Consider the following 16841-nt stretch of genomic DNA (forward strand, 5'->3'; position numbering starts at 1 on the left):
TGCATAATTTTGCTGAGAGATCTTTTACTTTGTGGTCATCTTAGATGAGTAGTTTTATGGACAAAACCCACCAGGTCATTCAGTGTTCCCTTAGTGCTAATGTGTAAGAGATGTTGGTGTACTATAACTGAAGTAATGTTGTTAAGTCCTTAAAGTCATATTTTTTTATTGTCATGACTGTATTTGAAGCTATTTTTATTTTTGTATGATACCTGATTTATATGGATTATGGCTGAAGTAAACTAAACTCTTGTTTAATAGTAATTTAACATGATATAATTCAAATGTAAAACTATGAATTGTAATTTTAAATGGTTTAAAAGCATGTAGAATAGCATATGTAGGCAAGTATATTTCTCCTTTTTTATCAAGACACAAAGACAAAAAGGGGAAAAAAAGAAACAGGGCAGGGTTCGGTGGTTGAATGATCCGTCCCCACCAATGCCAAAACCAAATCTACGCCCTTGTTTTATATAGTTTTCTAGGGAAGACCCTGCATATTTCAGCAAGACAAACTAAGACTAAACTACATAGTATTTACTGCATCTATTACAAAAGTCTGAGCAATGAACTGGTCTGTCTGCAGTCCAGATCTTTGACCAGTTTAAAAACATTTGGTGGACCATGAAATGGAAAAATATGGCAAACACAACCCAGAACTGTTGAGCAGCTAGAATCCTATATTAGACAAGAGTGGGACAACATTCCTATCCCAGAAGTCCAAGCACTTGTCTTCTCACTTCCCAGATGTTTACAGACTGTTGTTAAAACAAGAGGGGATGATACACAGTGGTCCACATTGGCCCTGTACCAACTTCTTTTAGACATTTACCATCAAATTCAAAATTGCAGTTTTTTAATGGTGAATTGTCTTAATGCAGTCATGTTTATGATATGTTTTTCTATGGCCTATAGTGAAATAAATATGTATTTATGAGACATGCAAGTCATTGCATTGTATTTACGTTTTACACAGCGTCCCAATTTAGCATTTATACACTAGGATTTCTTGTTATTTCTGGATTAACGCAACCACTGAAACCAATCTATCTGATCAGTGTTAAGTGATAGGACAACAAGGGCTACTTTGATGTGAAAAAAATGACTCTTTTCTGTGAAAGGCTTTAAATTTTTTACATCTATGAAAGTTGTAATAATGCTGATTGCCTTTCAGACTAACTATGTTTTTAAAATCATATGCGGTTCATGCATACATGTCTTAATAAACTTAAGTTTCACACCTTAAATTTAAGGTGAGCACCCATAAACATTGAAATGGCATGATTCACTAGGAGGTCTAGGTCCGGGTCCCCCCTGTCCTCCATGAACCTGAAAGATAGGAGGGAACTATGACAAATAATCGTTCTGCACAGTGAAGGTCAAACATTCCTTCACTCCAGCGTTAGTTTGTTTCTTTTTTGTCCTCTGTGCTTTACAGTAGGTGGGAGGACATCAAGTTAAAAATTCTTCTAAATTCTTGGTTAGGTCTCCCAAAAAGAAAAGATGGTAGCACGGTGGATCGATGGCTGTCTAGAAGGTTTTGCACTTGTGATTTTGTCTACTTTAGATGTTTAAGTTTCCTCACACTAAAGCATGCTGGTCAATAAATAGCTATTAGGTGTGACAGTGTGATTGTCTCTGTTTGTTGGCTGTGTGACAAGTGATCTGTCTGGGCTCTTCTTTGTGCATTTAGCAAAATGCATGGGCTGTATCCCCGCATGATTTGAATTAGGAGCATATGAAGAATGTGAATGACTGAATAAAAAATTCAAAAGGCAGCTGTTCAGCTAGATTCTGATGATTTGTCTGAACTGCCAACTTGCATACTAAATCTCTTTTATGTGAAGTGGAAATGGTGATTTAGCTTTTTTTTTTGCTTTCATATGTAGACAAATGATCAGTTAGTACATGAATAACTTGGAAAGCGAAACTGTGTAATCATGTGCATGATCTTTGTTCTTTGCATTCCTTACCATGTTCAGCAGAAAACACTGAGTAACATGCATGTGTGGTTTGTGAAGTCACTTGTCAGGGAAAAAAAATACATAACCACTCCTTTTAAAAAAATCTTGACCCTAGCATTATATTTCTGCCATCCAGGGATATGACAAGCCACTGAAACATTCTTGTTTTGGATACAGCTTAATGGAAGTAAAGTGGGCCTATCCACAGCTCCTTTCTCTGAGTTGTTTTATTTACTGACTCTTACCAAAACCATGCAATTATGTAGATTCCACAGATTCTAGCATAACTGATACTTTCTCTGAGACCACACAAAAATAAATAGTCTGGCAGTGCATATGTGGCATGATACTTCAGGACACTGTTTGACCATAAACGCAACAATTTTCTAGGCAAGGGGTGGCACTCGTGCATGAATGTTTGAGTGCTTAAATTAAAGCCCACCAAATGAAAACTATAGCTTGTAAATCCAAGTCACCACATCGGCACCGCCTGACACAGATTTGGTCTAGCAAACTGTGACGCTCATTATGTGAAAATGTGCTTCATTAGTGACTCCTTGATGGCTGTTTTGGAAGACCACCTTAACAAGTTCCTTTTTCCAACTAATTACCTGTACAGTTGACAGTTGCTGTGCGGTGGTGGCTGTTTGTTTAGAAAACAAAGGAGCAAACCAAAAAGACCCAAGGCAGACAACATGTCAAGTCGACTCTTTCTTTATAAAACAGCTGTGTTTACAGTTGGTAAGCTAAAAGAGGATGTAACTTTGTGTAAACATGTGGAGTTGCACAGCGTGGACATATTCCTAAATTTACGATGGGCAGAAACCTTTAGAGCCACTGGTAGATGTGCGTTGCACTGTATTTTTTAAGCTTGGTATTAGTTTTGCATGTTGTCAAAGGAGAAAAAAGCGTAGCAAATCCAACCAAAACTGACTAACTTGGGTGGATCTGCTATGAGATCCTGTGAATTTTTTTTTTTTTTTTTTTTTTTTAGTGAAATCTCCTCCCTTTTCCCAGATAAAACATTTCTGTAGAAGAAAGAGAGAACAATATGTTATTTGCACTCACTGGTCACTTTATTACGTACATATGTTTAACTGCTTCTTAGACCAAATGTCTAATCAGGCAATCACATGACATCACCTCAGCACATTAAGGTTATAGCCATGGACAAGATGACTTGTTGAAGTTTAAACTGAGCATGAGTGGTACTGGTCTGAGTTGTTCAGAAACTGCTGATCTACTGGGATTTTCACACCTCTAGAGTTTACAGAGAGATTTGTCCAAAAAGGAGAAAACATCCAGTGAGCAGCAGTTTGGTGGAAATGGTTTGTTGATGCTAGAAGTTAGGGGGAAATGACCAAACTGCTTTGAGATGATGGGAAGGCAACAGCCACTCAATTAACCACTCGTTACAACCAACGTATGCGTACGAGCATCTCTGAATGCACAATACATCAAAGCATGAAGCAGATGGCTTACAGCAGACCATGCCATGTGGTCTTCTGCTGTTGCTCAAAGGATTGCTGACACACTGAGGCTGCGTGGACTCGCCAAAATTGTAGAGTAGAAGATTAAGAAAATGTTTCGTGGTCTGATGAGTCTCAACTTCTCTTGCAGCATTTACATGGTAGGGTCAGAATTTGGCATAAAAAACATGAAAGCATGGATCCATCCTGCCTTCAATGGTTCTGGCTGGTGGTGCTGTAATGATATGGGGTATTTTTTCTTGGTGCCTCTTACTAACGGCTGAGCATAGTTTCAACGCCAAAGCCTACCTGAGTATTGTTACTAACCATTGTTACTAATATCACAAAGAATGAAGGCAGTTCTGAAAGAAAAACGGGGCTACAAAAGTAAACAGATTTCAACTCAGAGACTCGGCTTCATTATCTTAATGCTAATGTCATGGGGGGAAAGCAGTGACATTTAGTAGAGCTGTGGGATGACTTTACATTATTTATATTCTTTGTCAATTATGTGAATTTGTTTGTCAGGAGTTGTGAATGTTGAAAAAAAAATGAAGAAGCTTGTGGCGCTTTCATTGATTTAAAGATGAAGCACTTAGTTTGCCCTCAGTCATTCAGTTGATTCTCAGGCTGACAATATAAATTTGCGTGGGAAGGCAGAGCCGAGAGGAATGACACATTGCTGATATCTAGCTTGTGGCACCACTGTGGACATATTTATTCCTTGAAAAGAGCATTTAGTGCTTTTGGATCTATATGAAGGGTTTTTTTAACCCAGTCTGTGTGGGTTGTGTTACGTTGTAAATGAGTTTTTCCTCATCCATAGTATACTCTCAATGCCACATTTTAGGTCAAGATGACACATTTCAGATGACCAGTAACCACAAATCCCAAGTTTAACGACAAGCAACAAGTTTGTTGCTCATAATAGCAAAAATCTGACACTGTTGTGAGTGGGAGTGTGGTTCTGATTGCATGGGGCAAACAATACAGCTTTTGAGAAAAAAAAGGAAGTTGTTTATGTAAATGTGTAGGAAGTAGAGGCTGCTTTGAGCACATCACCATCACTTCCTATGACTAAATTGTATGTAAGATGAGCATACAGAGAGATTTCCCATAGTGACACATCTCAATCAGGTTATCAGGCAACTGCAGCTGACAGTAATCCAATGCTTTATGACCTTGATCCTATAGTGATAAAAGAGACATTGCACATGCTGTATCAGGGCAAAAGGTGCAACAACCATAGAATACTTATCATCCATTTGTTACTGTTGTCATTCACAAGGCAACACTAGTAAGGTTGTCAACGGGGTGGAAAGAATAACAATCCTGTGTCTCACTGTCAGCTGGGATGAACAAAACTTTTAAGCTAAAAATAGAAGATGAAGAATCTGTTTCACCAGAGGGATTTATTCTTCAAGACAATTTCATAACAATCTTATTGCATATGTAAGTGCCTGTGGGTGTAGGACAAGAGGTATAGATATTTTATTTTGTTTTACTTTCTCCAAAGCCTGAGGTGGTTCAAATTAAATTCCCAAAACGACAAAACTGTGATGTGTATCACAATGTGAGTACGGGGCTTATCAAAGTTCAGAAAAGTACAATTTAGAAGGTTTTTCAGGAGCCAGCTTAAGAGAAAACATAAATAATAAATAATTTGATAAACAAACTCAAAAAATACAAACTCAATTCAGAAAAGATTAGTAAGTAAGGATGTAAGTCTTTAGCCATTTATATATTTATATATATGTATATGTATGTATGTATGTATATATATGTATATGTATGTATATATATGTATATATGTATATGTGTATATGTATATATATGTGTATATATATATGTGTGTGTATACACACACACACACACACACACACATATATATATATATATATATATATCTACCTATATATATATATATATATATATATATATATATATATATATATATATATATATATATATATATATATATATATATAGGTAGATATATATATATATATATATATATATATATATAGGTAGATATATAGCTATAGATGAGGAAATCTATACAGAAACTGTGCAAACATGATCAGTGCTAGTCCAGTTTGTCCTCTTTTTACCATGCAATACTTAAAAAAATATCAAAAGGACATTTAGAGAAAACAGCTTACAAAAAGCAGCAATTACAGTTAGCAAGATAAAAATACTCTGTCCTGGATTATAGGTATTACGGTATTAAGATACTGCGTTTGCTAAAGCCACAGAGTGCCGCGGTGTTGTATGAGAACATTTTATGTGACAAGAAAATCTCCAGTCAAAATTGTATTTTTTTTTATTTGCTTTTTGAGCGTCTTAAAACAGCATGCTGTCCTCATGTGCAGTCATTCATTTTGATAAATGTGGGACCTGACTTTGTTTGGCTTGCTGGTCATGCCACGATGGCCCAGATGCATCCATCTTTTAAGAGTAAAGGCAAAATATAAATATCAATAAAAAAGACGTTTAGACCACTTAATAATTTATCATTTTACTAAGCTTTAAATGATATATCGAGATCCTATTTTGTCATATTAGTCTTCATTTTTGAACGTAGATACAGAGAGGAAATTAATACTGGCACAATAAGTTCTCCAAACCTTGTTTTTCACCACCTCTGAGATTTTTGCAATCCGAAATGCCAAACCAATCCAAATCCCTGATAACTTGCAGGTCTCAGCAATCCATTATTAACTGCTTGACTTTCTATGAAGTCAATTTTGTGACCATTATATCTCACTATGCTTTTAATATCCCACATATCCTTATTATGGTTTTCTGAGAAAATACACAAAACCAGCATATAAAGGATCCATGTAATGCCTTACATCTGCAATCCAGTTGGATAATTGTTTTAGGGATCTTGGCCAGATGCAAAAAGCACAGCTTGTCCACAAGTATATGCTGTATACAAGTTAAAAGGTCACATTATGCTCCATTTTCCTGCAGTCTAAAATCGGCCTATATATGGCAAAGATCCAAACATGACCCACCCTCTGGCGTGGAGATGTACAAATTCCATTACATTTGAGGTCTAGCTTACAAAGATCGCATACTTTATACTACCAGATGGGTATAAGATAGTTGCAATGATAGATATGTCGTGAGTTTCTGCTGTTACAGACAGCTGAATGTTACAGTGGCTCCATCTGCTGTGGAATTTTTTTTGTAGCTGCAAATGAAATTTACGAAACCATAAACATGGTTTATTAAATGAAGAGAGGCACAGGAAGGGAAGTCAGTAAAAACCGCAGATATTGGAAAATGCATAGTATAATAAAAACGGGTGCATAATAACTGAGCTAAAATCATGTGGGGTTTTTTTTATATACTTTTTTGGATGTTATCATGCTGATAATCAAATTGCCCCAATAACTCTGTTTTACAGTTTGTCACTTTTTTAAGTTAAATTTAAAGGTCAGCTAGCCGCTATAATGCCAAAACAGTATTTTTTCCACAAACACTGATTTTATTTAATTCCTTCCATACATTGTCCATTTTCCCCCTCATCGACTAATGCTGGTGCCATAAAGGCTCTGCTACATTTCATATGTGTCAATTCATTAATGAGGCGCACTGGCCCCATTACACTGTACGCTGCTTGCATCTCTGGGGAACAGAGGTAGCAGGGGAAAGCAGGCTTGCCAATGATTGCTCTGTTTTCCATAGTGCATAGCTTCCCTTTAATCATCTCCCTTTTTCAAAGTTCGCCTGTCGTAGCCTTGGGCGAGTCACATGCACAAACTCAACGCCGCTTCATCAATATTCTGTCATTTTTTCCTCACCACGGGATCTTTGTGTGATACATTTTGCTCACTATGATAAACCATATTGCCTAACTGTGTAGTTACCATGGGACTGAGCAAATGGTTTGAGGCAAAAAGACTTAAAATGGGCCATGACAGTCCCGTTCAGTGACGGGATGTAAGTACAACATGAGCTACATCAATAAAGTCATTTATAAGGGAAATACTTGATCTTCGTGTGTGTGTGTGTGTGTGTGTGTGCTTTATGTGCAGAATCCAGTATACACAAACCTGGATAAGGTTGGGCTTTAACAACACCTGTGTATTGACTTATGACTAATGAAGTCTTCAAATGCCCCTATGATCACAACGGATACCAGCATCATTTTGTAAGACATCCTTTTTTCTGTTGCTATTCACAATTTAATATAATCCACTTTACAAAGTGATCAAATCTGATAAATTTAGCCTTAAAAGTCTAAAGATGTTGGTTTGTAATTATGCATCTTACACTTTTATTTTTGGAGGCAGGTTTTTTTTTCCACAAGTTTTTCAAGGTACACAGAGATTCACTGTCACATTGAATTAAAGGCATGATGAATTGTTTCCTCTACAACACTTATGAAGTCTGTATAATGTTGAAAATCAAGTTATGCCTCCAGGGTGCTGCAGAAGCGAGCGCACAAATTCTGTTCAACTTTCAAAACTTAATTTTACAACATAGTAAGACAGCGTGGTAGCAAATCTGGTTTGACGCACTTATGCGATTGCATCAATGCAATGTACAGTATTAAATTAAGGCAGACGTTTAAAAATCGGTATTTCAGCCGCAGTAATAAGTGATAAATATTCATTAGCTTTGTTTATTGCCCCATATCTTCCCCACAATTTCTGTCAGGTATATAATTAAAATGGATCACACAGCATTTACACTATTGTGTGAATGCCAGGTTGCAAAACCGAAACGAATGCAAAATAATACCCAGATTTGTGTAACAATACAGTTTTACTTTACTCCGTGCATTCGCTCTAAGGAAGCAGCATAGTAACGGCGTGACAGCGCTGTCACCAGGAGACGTGCTGCTCTGGTTGAGGCTTTCTTGGGCTGTCCATGTCAAATCATGTTTTGGAATCCTGCTGTGGCAGATTTCTACCAGGACATAATCAGTTGTAATCAAGTTAAACGAGGAGGAAGTTACAGAAAGTGCTGCAGCCCGCAGAATGATCCTAAAAAAATGGATTTATCATGAGCACGTGGCATGTAGCCCAGCAGTCTGTGGGGTGGGGTGATGATATGACATCACTCCAATGTCATATCAAGCCACATAGCTTGTAAGTGGTTGTGATGTTTTCTAACCATGATTTGCTTTTGGTGTACCATTTTCATTTGTGATAGCACTGCAAGATAAACAGCGGAGTGATGTCTTTCTGGTCTCATCTATTGTGAAGTCACAAAGGGGAAACATTGTTTGCTTTTGCCCTCTGTTGATAGATATTGATTGGATGAAAACAGCCCACATCTATATGCAGTCTGGTAGTTACCTGCTCCAAGCAACACTGCCAGTCACCTTTGAGGCAAATGTTTCCAGACAAGGACAAAGCAGACACAACAATGTGGAGACAACTGCTACTCAAAACATCATCGCAGAGGTCATTTGCTTAATGTGCTTTAGGCTAACCTAATGTTATTTCTACTGAATCATTTTAATAATATGCTAAAAGTACTTTAAAGCCAGATGGCAAGCCTTGGTTGAAAGAATCTGCTGTTTATGAGTTGACTTGAACTGATGAGGAGGATTTTATGACATGTTGGACACCAGAATTAATAGTCATGTCTAGGGACTTATACCCACAGGGATTCAGTCCCCTGTGACTTGACACCATGACGACTGATTTGTCAACAGCCTTACCGCAAGAGACTGCATTAGTTCCTCAGTGTGACTGGGTAAAAAATCTAACTTGATCACAGTTGTGATGAACATGCAAAGTTATTCTTACTGTGGCCTTCCTCCTTGTGAGAAACTATTTGGTCTGTCCTCAAATTGGTCACTGGTCAGGGAAAGAGACTTGTGGCATGGCCAAGGACTTGGTATGAGCAGAACCGACTCCCTCACCCCTGTAATTGAGATGCAGGAAGAATACTGCATTCGTATCAAATGAAAAACTATTTTAACGCAGACAGGAGGAGCAGTTGCCAGGGAAAATAAGTTGATCGAGGAGTTGTCTGTCCCTTGTGGTTTAGTGGGAAGACCTGCTGTCGAGTCTATGATTAGATTGAACGTGCACTAATTTAGTACAGACTTGCAGCAGATGGATGTGTGCCATGTCAAACAGTGACGACAACCCCAGATATGTGCTTTTAAAAAGGACTGGTTGTTAATTAAGCAAGATAGGTGCTTGTTACAGAGAGAGAGAGAGAGGAAAGGAGATGTACCAGCTGACTGAAAAGCCAGGGGACACACTCTGCACAGGTCAGCTTGGGGAGCACTGCAAGTGCAGTGTGTGTGCTGAGAGCAAAAGTTATGTAGTCTGGCCGCATATTTCTTTTTTACCGAAAGGCACATAGCACGTACAGACATCATTCCACGGCCAGATAAGAGCTTAGGGCCCTGACATTGTGCCGTCACAAGGAGTATGACTGCAACTTCAAAGCCAGCGACACGTCAGCTTTTGATCTGAGAATAGGCAAGGGCGTCTGAAAACCACTGGTCAAAGTATAGTTCACTCACATTTCTGTTCTGAGCTGAAAGAGGGCACACAGCTGCCACACTGTTAGAGAGCCACGAGAACGTATGATCTGCCTGCCTGCACACTCAGCTGTGTGCACAGAAAAACAGCATGGGTGATAAATATTGTAAGAAACACTTTAAGTGTGTGCAAACACAAAGACTTCAAGCCCGTTAACACCGGAATCTCATATGCTCATATGGCTGATTTTTGGAAATAATTACTCTCTGTAAACATTTCCTCATGTTTGTCCACATGAACTTGCCAACAGCTTTTTACAGCGAGTATACACTGTATCGCATATCTGGGCTGTTTGGGCAGATTTCATTTGAGGTGAAAAAGGCAAGTTTAAAGGTGAGGTTATGTTTGGATCATAGCACGCTGTGTGAGCTGTAATACATTACAGGCTACTTTCCATTGCTGTTGCTGAATTTATTTTCTGTGGTTTGGTGCTGTTAAAAAAAAACTCTGCTTATCTTTTCTTGTGGAAATAAGAGCCATAAAGAGACAAAAAAGAACTGGACAATTAAATAAATGCATGATTAACTGCATTGCACACACACACACACACACACATAGTGCTCGTTAAAATAATTAAAATGAAAGCTTGGATAAAATGATTCAATACAGAAAGGATAGAGAAGACTGAGCTTATTCTGTATATCAAAGTCGGAAGACACCAGAGGCTTTACCCACAAATCTCCTTTGAATGGGAGCTCTGTTGTAAGATCACGGGTCAGCTAGCCATGAAACTTTCACTTGCATTTAGAACTAAAGCAAGACAGAAAAAGACCAAAAAGAGTGGGGACCTTGCAGAGTCACAGCGAGTAGGCAGAGAGAGAGAACAGCGCAGTGAAGAAATATATGGTTCATGACAGGAAACAGGGCAATGGGGTAAAAGAAGAAAAAAATATGTCTGAGGAGGGAAGTGGAGAGTTGGCAGTGGTGCTGCATACATGATTAAGCTTCAAGATAAATATAATTATATATATTTTTTGTTTAAGCTAAGGAGAAGATGTTTAAAAGATAAACCTGCTGATGCTCTTTATTATTGTCATCAAATTCATTAAACCTACAAAAAGGTTATGAATATTGATTTTGAAGCCAAATCCTGATTTAGCTTATTCACTTGTGCAATGTAGCTCCATTGTATTTTTTGTTTGTTTGTTTGTTTCTATTTTAATTAAGACATATTACCTCACCATACAATTGCACTGAGCAACATGCATCTTAAGAGCAATAATCAGGGCCCATTTGTTGTGGATGTATATATACTGCATCCTGCGGGCGCAAGTACCCGTTCGTGCACCAAACGTGGATTAATCAGCCACTTTAAATTGTGCTCAGCAAATAAACTCCTGCTTGGGAAACATTTGTAACTTCCCAGTGCCCAGTTGCTGTAAGAAATTCATAAGCCTCTTTTAAAAGTTAAACTACATGCATTTACGTCTCCTGAGTAACCAGCAGGCGAGAGGATAAATGCCACATGCACAGCTGGAAAGTTGGGAAGTACTCGGAGAGTGAGGGACTAAGTAGCACCTGTTTGATTTTGCGCCGTTCATGGAATTCATTAACAAGAAACAATATGCATTAAATGTATTATGCATTTATTATGCACGTATTTATATATTCCAGATATATAAGCTGTCATGTCAGCTGTTACCGGTATATAATAATAAGTTTACTACATTAATAATAACACTGCTGTATAGTTCACATTTATTTATTTTTTTGCCAAAGTTAAAGGATTTATCTTAATTCACTATTGGAATTAATAAACTTTTACAGTTGTTAAAGAAACATTTAAAGACATGCATTTGCACACTGTATCACTGGTAGATCAGTGAATAAAGATACAGCACTGTTCCTGTAAGTAATATATAATATAGATGATATGATGCATAAAACAGGACAAGAGCAAGGCTACATACATCCCTGCAGGATTAGCCTCAAAGACCTTTATAGTGCATATAAAGGATAGGAAATATATGCCTATATATCTATATATACCACTTTTTATTTCAGTGCAGACAGTGTATACACTGTATATTTAAAATTATAGAATACATAGCAAATATATATCATTGCAGGAGAAGATGGTTTAATGGGTTTTCAAATGGCTCATTTAGCTCTTTTTATTTAAATAATTATTTAAAATATTTTTAATGAAAATCAAAAGCTACGTTTCTGCGCTGATCTGTTATATTTAAACCATTTAGAAATTATTCAGAAGACATCATTCAGTGGAAAACATCTGTACAGTTAGCAGCGTTTGAAGATAAGTCTTTTTAGCAGCACTTCTAATATCTTAAGGTCCTTGTGTTGTCGGTGTTTTATATGGTCCTTAAATTTAGAAGTTATTGAAGTCCTGGGACTGAATAATAATCTAAAAATGAATACAGCTTGCACTTCTATTGAGTAAATGCTTCTATCAACTCCCTCATCAGCCCTTATTATAGATTGTAGATATCTCACACTAATGCCACCTTTAGTGTCATTAGGAATTGGAGCAGCTATCACATAGCATGATAATAGTCATTTGTTAGGATGTCACTGAAAACAAATGCTATGTAATATCCTGATGTGAGGCGCCGGGGAGGTGCTGTGTCTGTGATCTTCATTTTGATTTTAATGAGAATGTCAGTGCTGTCAGTAATAGGTAGCAGATTATAAAAAGAATCACATATCTCTGCTCTGCTTCCTCACATACCATGGGGACATGCGTTTCTTCTACACCGTAGACGTCTTTTGTGTGTATGTGTCTGCGTGTGTGCGTTTTTTTGTGTGTGTAATTTTGTCTTCCATTAGGCTTTCTGCTGACATCTGTTTGGATGTCATGTCTTCCATCTATGTTTGGCCACATGGAGCTGAACTTTGATGTTAAAGAAGCTTCATTAGCAAACATAATTAGTTTCAATTTGCAAGGTTATTTTGTCACTTTCATTTCCTCCCTGGATTTTTCGTCTACTCACTTTCATCTCACCAGATCTCAAAGACATACTGCCATCTAGTGGCCTGGTTGCATTTGAGGGTTATTTGTTGGAGTGGTAGTATTTGTTCATAAGCAACGTCCAGTTAGACGAGAGGCAGACTTTTCTCAGAGGCTTGTTTATAATTGTGTTAAGTTTGCAAAACCTTTCGCTTTTGCAAACTTAACACAGACTTTTTAGGGTTGTTTTTTTTTTTTTCAGTTCATGAAGCTTTCAGATTTTTAAAATTCTGTTTCAAATAGGATAATAAATTAGCTGCTGCTTGCAATACCTTTTCACTTGCATCCACGTGAAATAATGGCCACGCAATACTTGATAGAGGTATTAATCGAATATTTTCATATCAAAAATGTGTCATTCCTAGTTCATTTCCCACTTTTTCCACAGGTTCTGTTTTTTGCCAGCAGATCCTGAGGAAAACTGTGAATCTCACTTGTTAGACTTAACTTAATGTATGAGGTTTAGTCAAACATTGCCAGTCAATCTCTTGTATTGAGTGTAGCCTCGACCCTCTGGGCAGTATCAGAGCTGCTCAAGTGCTTTGGCATCAGTGTGACAGGATTAACACATCAAAAGCAGTGTCAAGGCCTACAGCAGCGTCACACAGTCAGTACAGCACCTTTCATGTTCTGCTCAGGTTCTCTACAATTTCACGTAAGCCAACAGCAAGTCAGACGGAAAAAGATAATGGGGCCAACCTGCTGCTATCAGGCTTTCCCTCAGCTTCAGTGAAATATGTCAAATTCTGTGTGTTTGATGAAAGATTGGAGTTCAACAGGCTCAAGTCAGGAAACGATATCTGACTTTGTCACATGGCTGGGATGCAAAGGAGCATTTATTGTCTGGCATTCAGTTTGAAATGATTGCTGCAAGCCTGCATAGTCTTACTTTCCATGATGCAAACATTTGATAGTCAACAGAGAAGGAAAAATTAAACCCAAATCGTTTGGTACGAGTTCAAGTGCGAAGATGTCTTCCTGAGGTTTATAATCAGCTTGTTAAGGTGTGTTAGTGAGCAAAAGTGAAATGCTTCTCTACCTTTTTCACACGAGATGCATCCAGAGTAACAGTAAGCTTTATTCATCTCATTCATATGCAAGTTTTCAACTTTCCATTTCTCATCCACTGTGTGTCAGAAATGTCTTAGTTTAATTTAGTGGTTGTATTTTCTCTCAAATGATTTTACAGCCACATACTGTTGTTAGTAACACTGTGGGATTTGTTTTTTTAATGACTAATCATGACTGTCAGTAATGGTAATATTATAGGAGCTTTACCTTACAATATAAACCACCTTGAGGCAATTGATGTTCTGATTTGATGCTATAGAAATAAGAAATAGGAGCATTTGAGAGGACTGTCATGTACTTTTTAGAAAAACAGCACATTGTCTTTTTCATATGTCATACATATATTAGGAGACATAATGCCTTATTGACTTCAATTTGTGTAATTACTTCAATCAGTTTGACTTTGTAGACATTTTCTCTTTAGCTTCTATTTTTTTATTACATTAACTGTGCAGAGATTTTAGATACAAAAAGACTGTTTTGAGACATAATGAATAGCTTATAGCTGCTAATAAACGCCATATTAATGTGCAATAAAAATGTAATTCAGTAAATATTTATGACCATCTATTCTTGTAGGTACTGCTGGACTCGTATTTTGTTTAATATTTGGGGCTGTGTTGTGAGGAACTGAACTGATACTGATTTTTTTGTATTAATGTTACATTGTAAGCATATAAAAACATCAATAACATCCCTGAAACTGTATTTATGATATGTATCATCCTTGATTGGAAGTCAGACTTCATGTACTTATACAGGAGGCTTTATTCCTATCTCACAATGACCCCTGTCCTTGTGTAGGTGGTTGACATAAAAGAGAAACTAAAGGACTTCAAGAAATTTTGGTCCAACCTGCCTGAGGCGATGTGTGTAGAAGACAGAGTGACCGCTGGAAATGCCAGCGAAGAGGAGTGCTGGAACGGACACACCAAGGGCAGGTAAGGGCAACAGAGCCCGAAGCTAATGCCAGCTAACACAAAAGGGTAGCAGTCCAAAGTCTGTTCAACCTGCTTCATATTAAGAAGTCTAAGCCTAGAATTAAGAATCAGATTATGTGCTTTCACCTGTTCTGCAAGAGCTTAGCATGCGTTTTGATTTGAACTAAAAGTAAGCTGTTGTCTTATACATTATAAAAAAAACTTTTCTATGTGGTTTTAATTCATCTCGTGTAAAATATCATCTGCTTCCATGCGTCTTGAATTTGGTGGCATATTTGTGAAATTGTATTTTTCTTTTTCTTCTTCTTTTGTTTTTAAATGTTCAACCAGCATCTAGATCCATCTGTTATTTTGGTTTCATTTTAAAAAGCTAACATTTCCATTAGGGCTCCAGATTACCCGGCCATTACTGATCTAACTGAGAAATCGATTTTTGCTTTTAATCATTATATCAACTATATGATTTTGAATATTTTAAACTTCTTTAATTGTTTTAATTGATATTCAATGCTATTTTCAGTGGTAGAAAAAACAACATCAATTAAAGAAGTGAAATTTTGCCTCTTTCACCTCAGCAAAATTTCAGATGTGTGTATTTTCCAGAGTGATCTGGACTTATGGAGAACAATTGCTGCTGTGTCAGATGATCTGTGGAATTTCATCACATGACGACCTGCCGCTTATTTATCGAGCAGGAGTGCATTCAGCTGACACGTTTTCCCGAGAGAAATATGTCAAAAGAATGTCAGAACATTACCCTACACGACTGGGTCAAATGTTCATTTTTCCAACATTGTTGTTACCTCAAAGAGCAATTCCCAAGTGCTGTACTGGACCCATGACTCAAAACATTTATGGAATTCGACCATGTTTAGCCTGTCTCTGTTTTTGTTGAGTGAATGCTTCTGATGATATTTCAGAGAAAGCAGTCTATAACAACTAAACAAAGTAAAGGTTTTCTTTGTTTAGCAACAAAACAGTATCAATGAAAGCTGTTGTTTTTTCTTTTCTTTTTCCATCAAGGTACTTTCCTGAGGTCCAAAAGGATGGCCTTACCAACCAGGTGAATAACCCTGAAGTGGGTGTTGACATCACACGCCCAGACACACTCATCCGTCAGCAGATCATGGCTCTGAGGGTGATGACTAACAAGCTGAAAAATGCCTACAATGGCAATGATATCTACTTTCAAGACTCAAGTAAGCCCTTTGCCACTTCTGTCATACACACAAATAGAACAACTCACTACTAATAAGCTGTCTGCCTAACCCTAAGGAAAAGGTGATCAACGTCAGTAACACTGCAAGCAGAACTAAAGGTGCAAATAACAAAAATTGTATAATAATAATAATAATGATAATAATAATAATAAACAAAAAAACGTATCTTCTGCCAGGTTTATGAAATTTTGAGACACAAGTAAATACTCACTGCTAAGTTCATTTTAGCCACTTGGGGGCAGTAGAAATAGGGAGACACATTTTTTAAACATCTTTGCAGATTTTTACTTAATGTCTACTTGATGAATAAAAGTTTAGCATTGAGTCTAATTTAAGAATTGTTTTAAGTCTCCCATAAGTTGATGAGAAATATATTTGAAGCTGAATGCTTGACTGTGCTAACCAGGCAGTGTCTATTTATTATTTACCGTTGAGCATGTTTGTAGTGTGTATATATTAGCATATCTGAACAACACTGAGTTTATGATACAATGTGCTGACCGTAAAATTAAGACAATTTAAGAGACTAAAAGAAAACGGAGAATGACACATTTCCCACCAGGTGGGTGATAATCATGTGATATTTAAACCCTTTAATTTATACATGAGAAAGTTCCACAGTGTCTGCTGGAGAGTTTGAGCAATGTTACACTGCTATTGCAGTGCTGTGCTCATTCTGGCTTGTGT

At 37.2% G+C, this 16841-nt stretch overlaps 1 protein-coding gene across 2 annotated transcripts in view; it reads left to right on the forward strand.

Moving 5' to 3' along the window:
- The window catches only part of LOC102781640 (glypican-6-like), an 83657-nt gene that overhangs the window by 64514 nt on the left and 2302 nt on the right, over nt 1-16841 (forward strand). For both annotated transcript variants that reach the window (XM_087829915.1, XM_006788407.3), the window contains 2 exons: nt 14798-14934; nt 15958-16133. In XM_087829915.1, coding sequence (XP_087686041.1) covers nt 14798-14934; nt 15958-16133 — 313 coding nt within the window. The remainder of the gene's footprint in view (nt 1-14797; nt 14935-15957; nt 16134-16841) is intronic.

This window comes from Neolamprologus brichardi, chromosome 16 (genome assembly GCF_056152115.1).
Source record: "Neolamprologus brichardi isolate AB-2024 chromosome 16, ASM5615211v1, whole genome shotgun sequence".
In the NCBI taxonomy this organism is placed as follows: Eukaryota; Metazoa; Chordata; class Actinopteri; order Cichliformes; family Cichlidae; genus Neolamprologus; species Neolamprologus brichardi.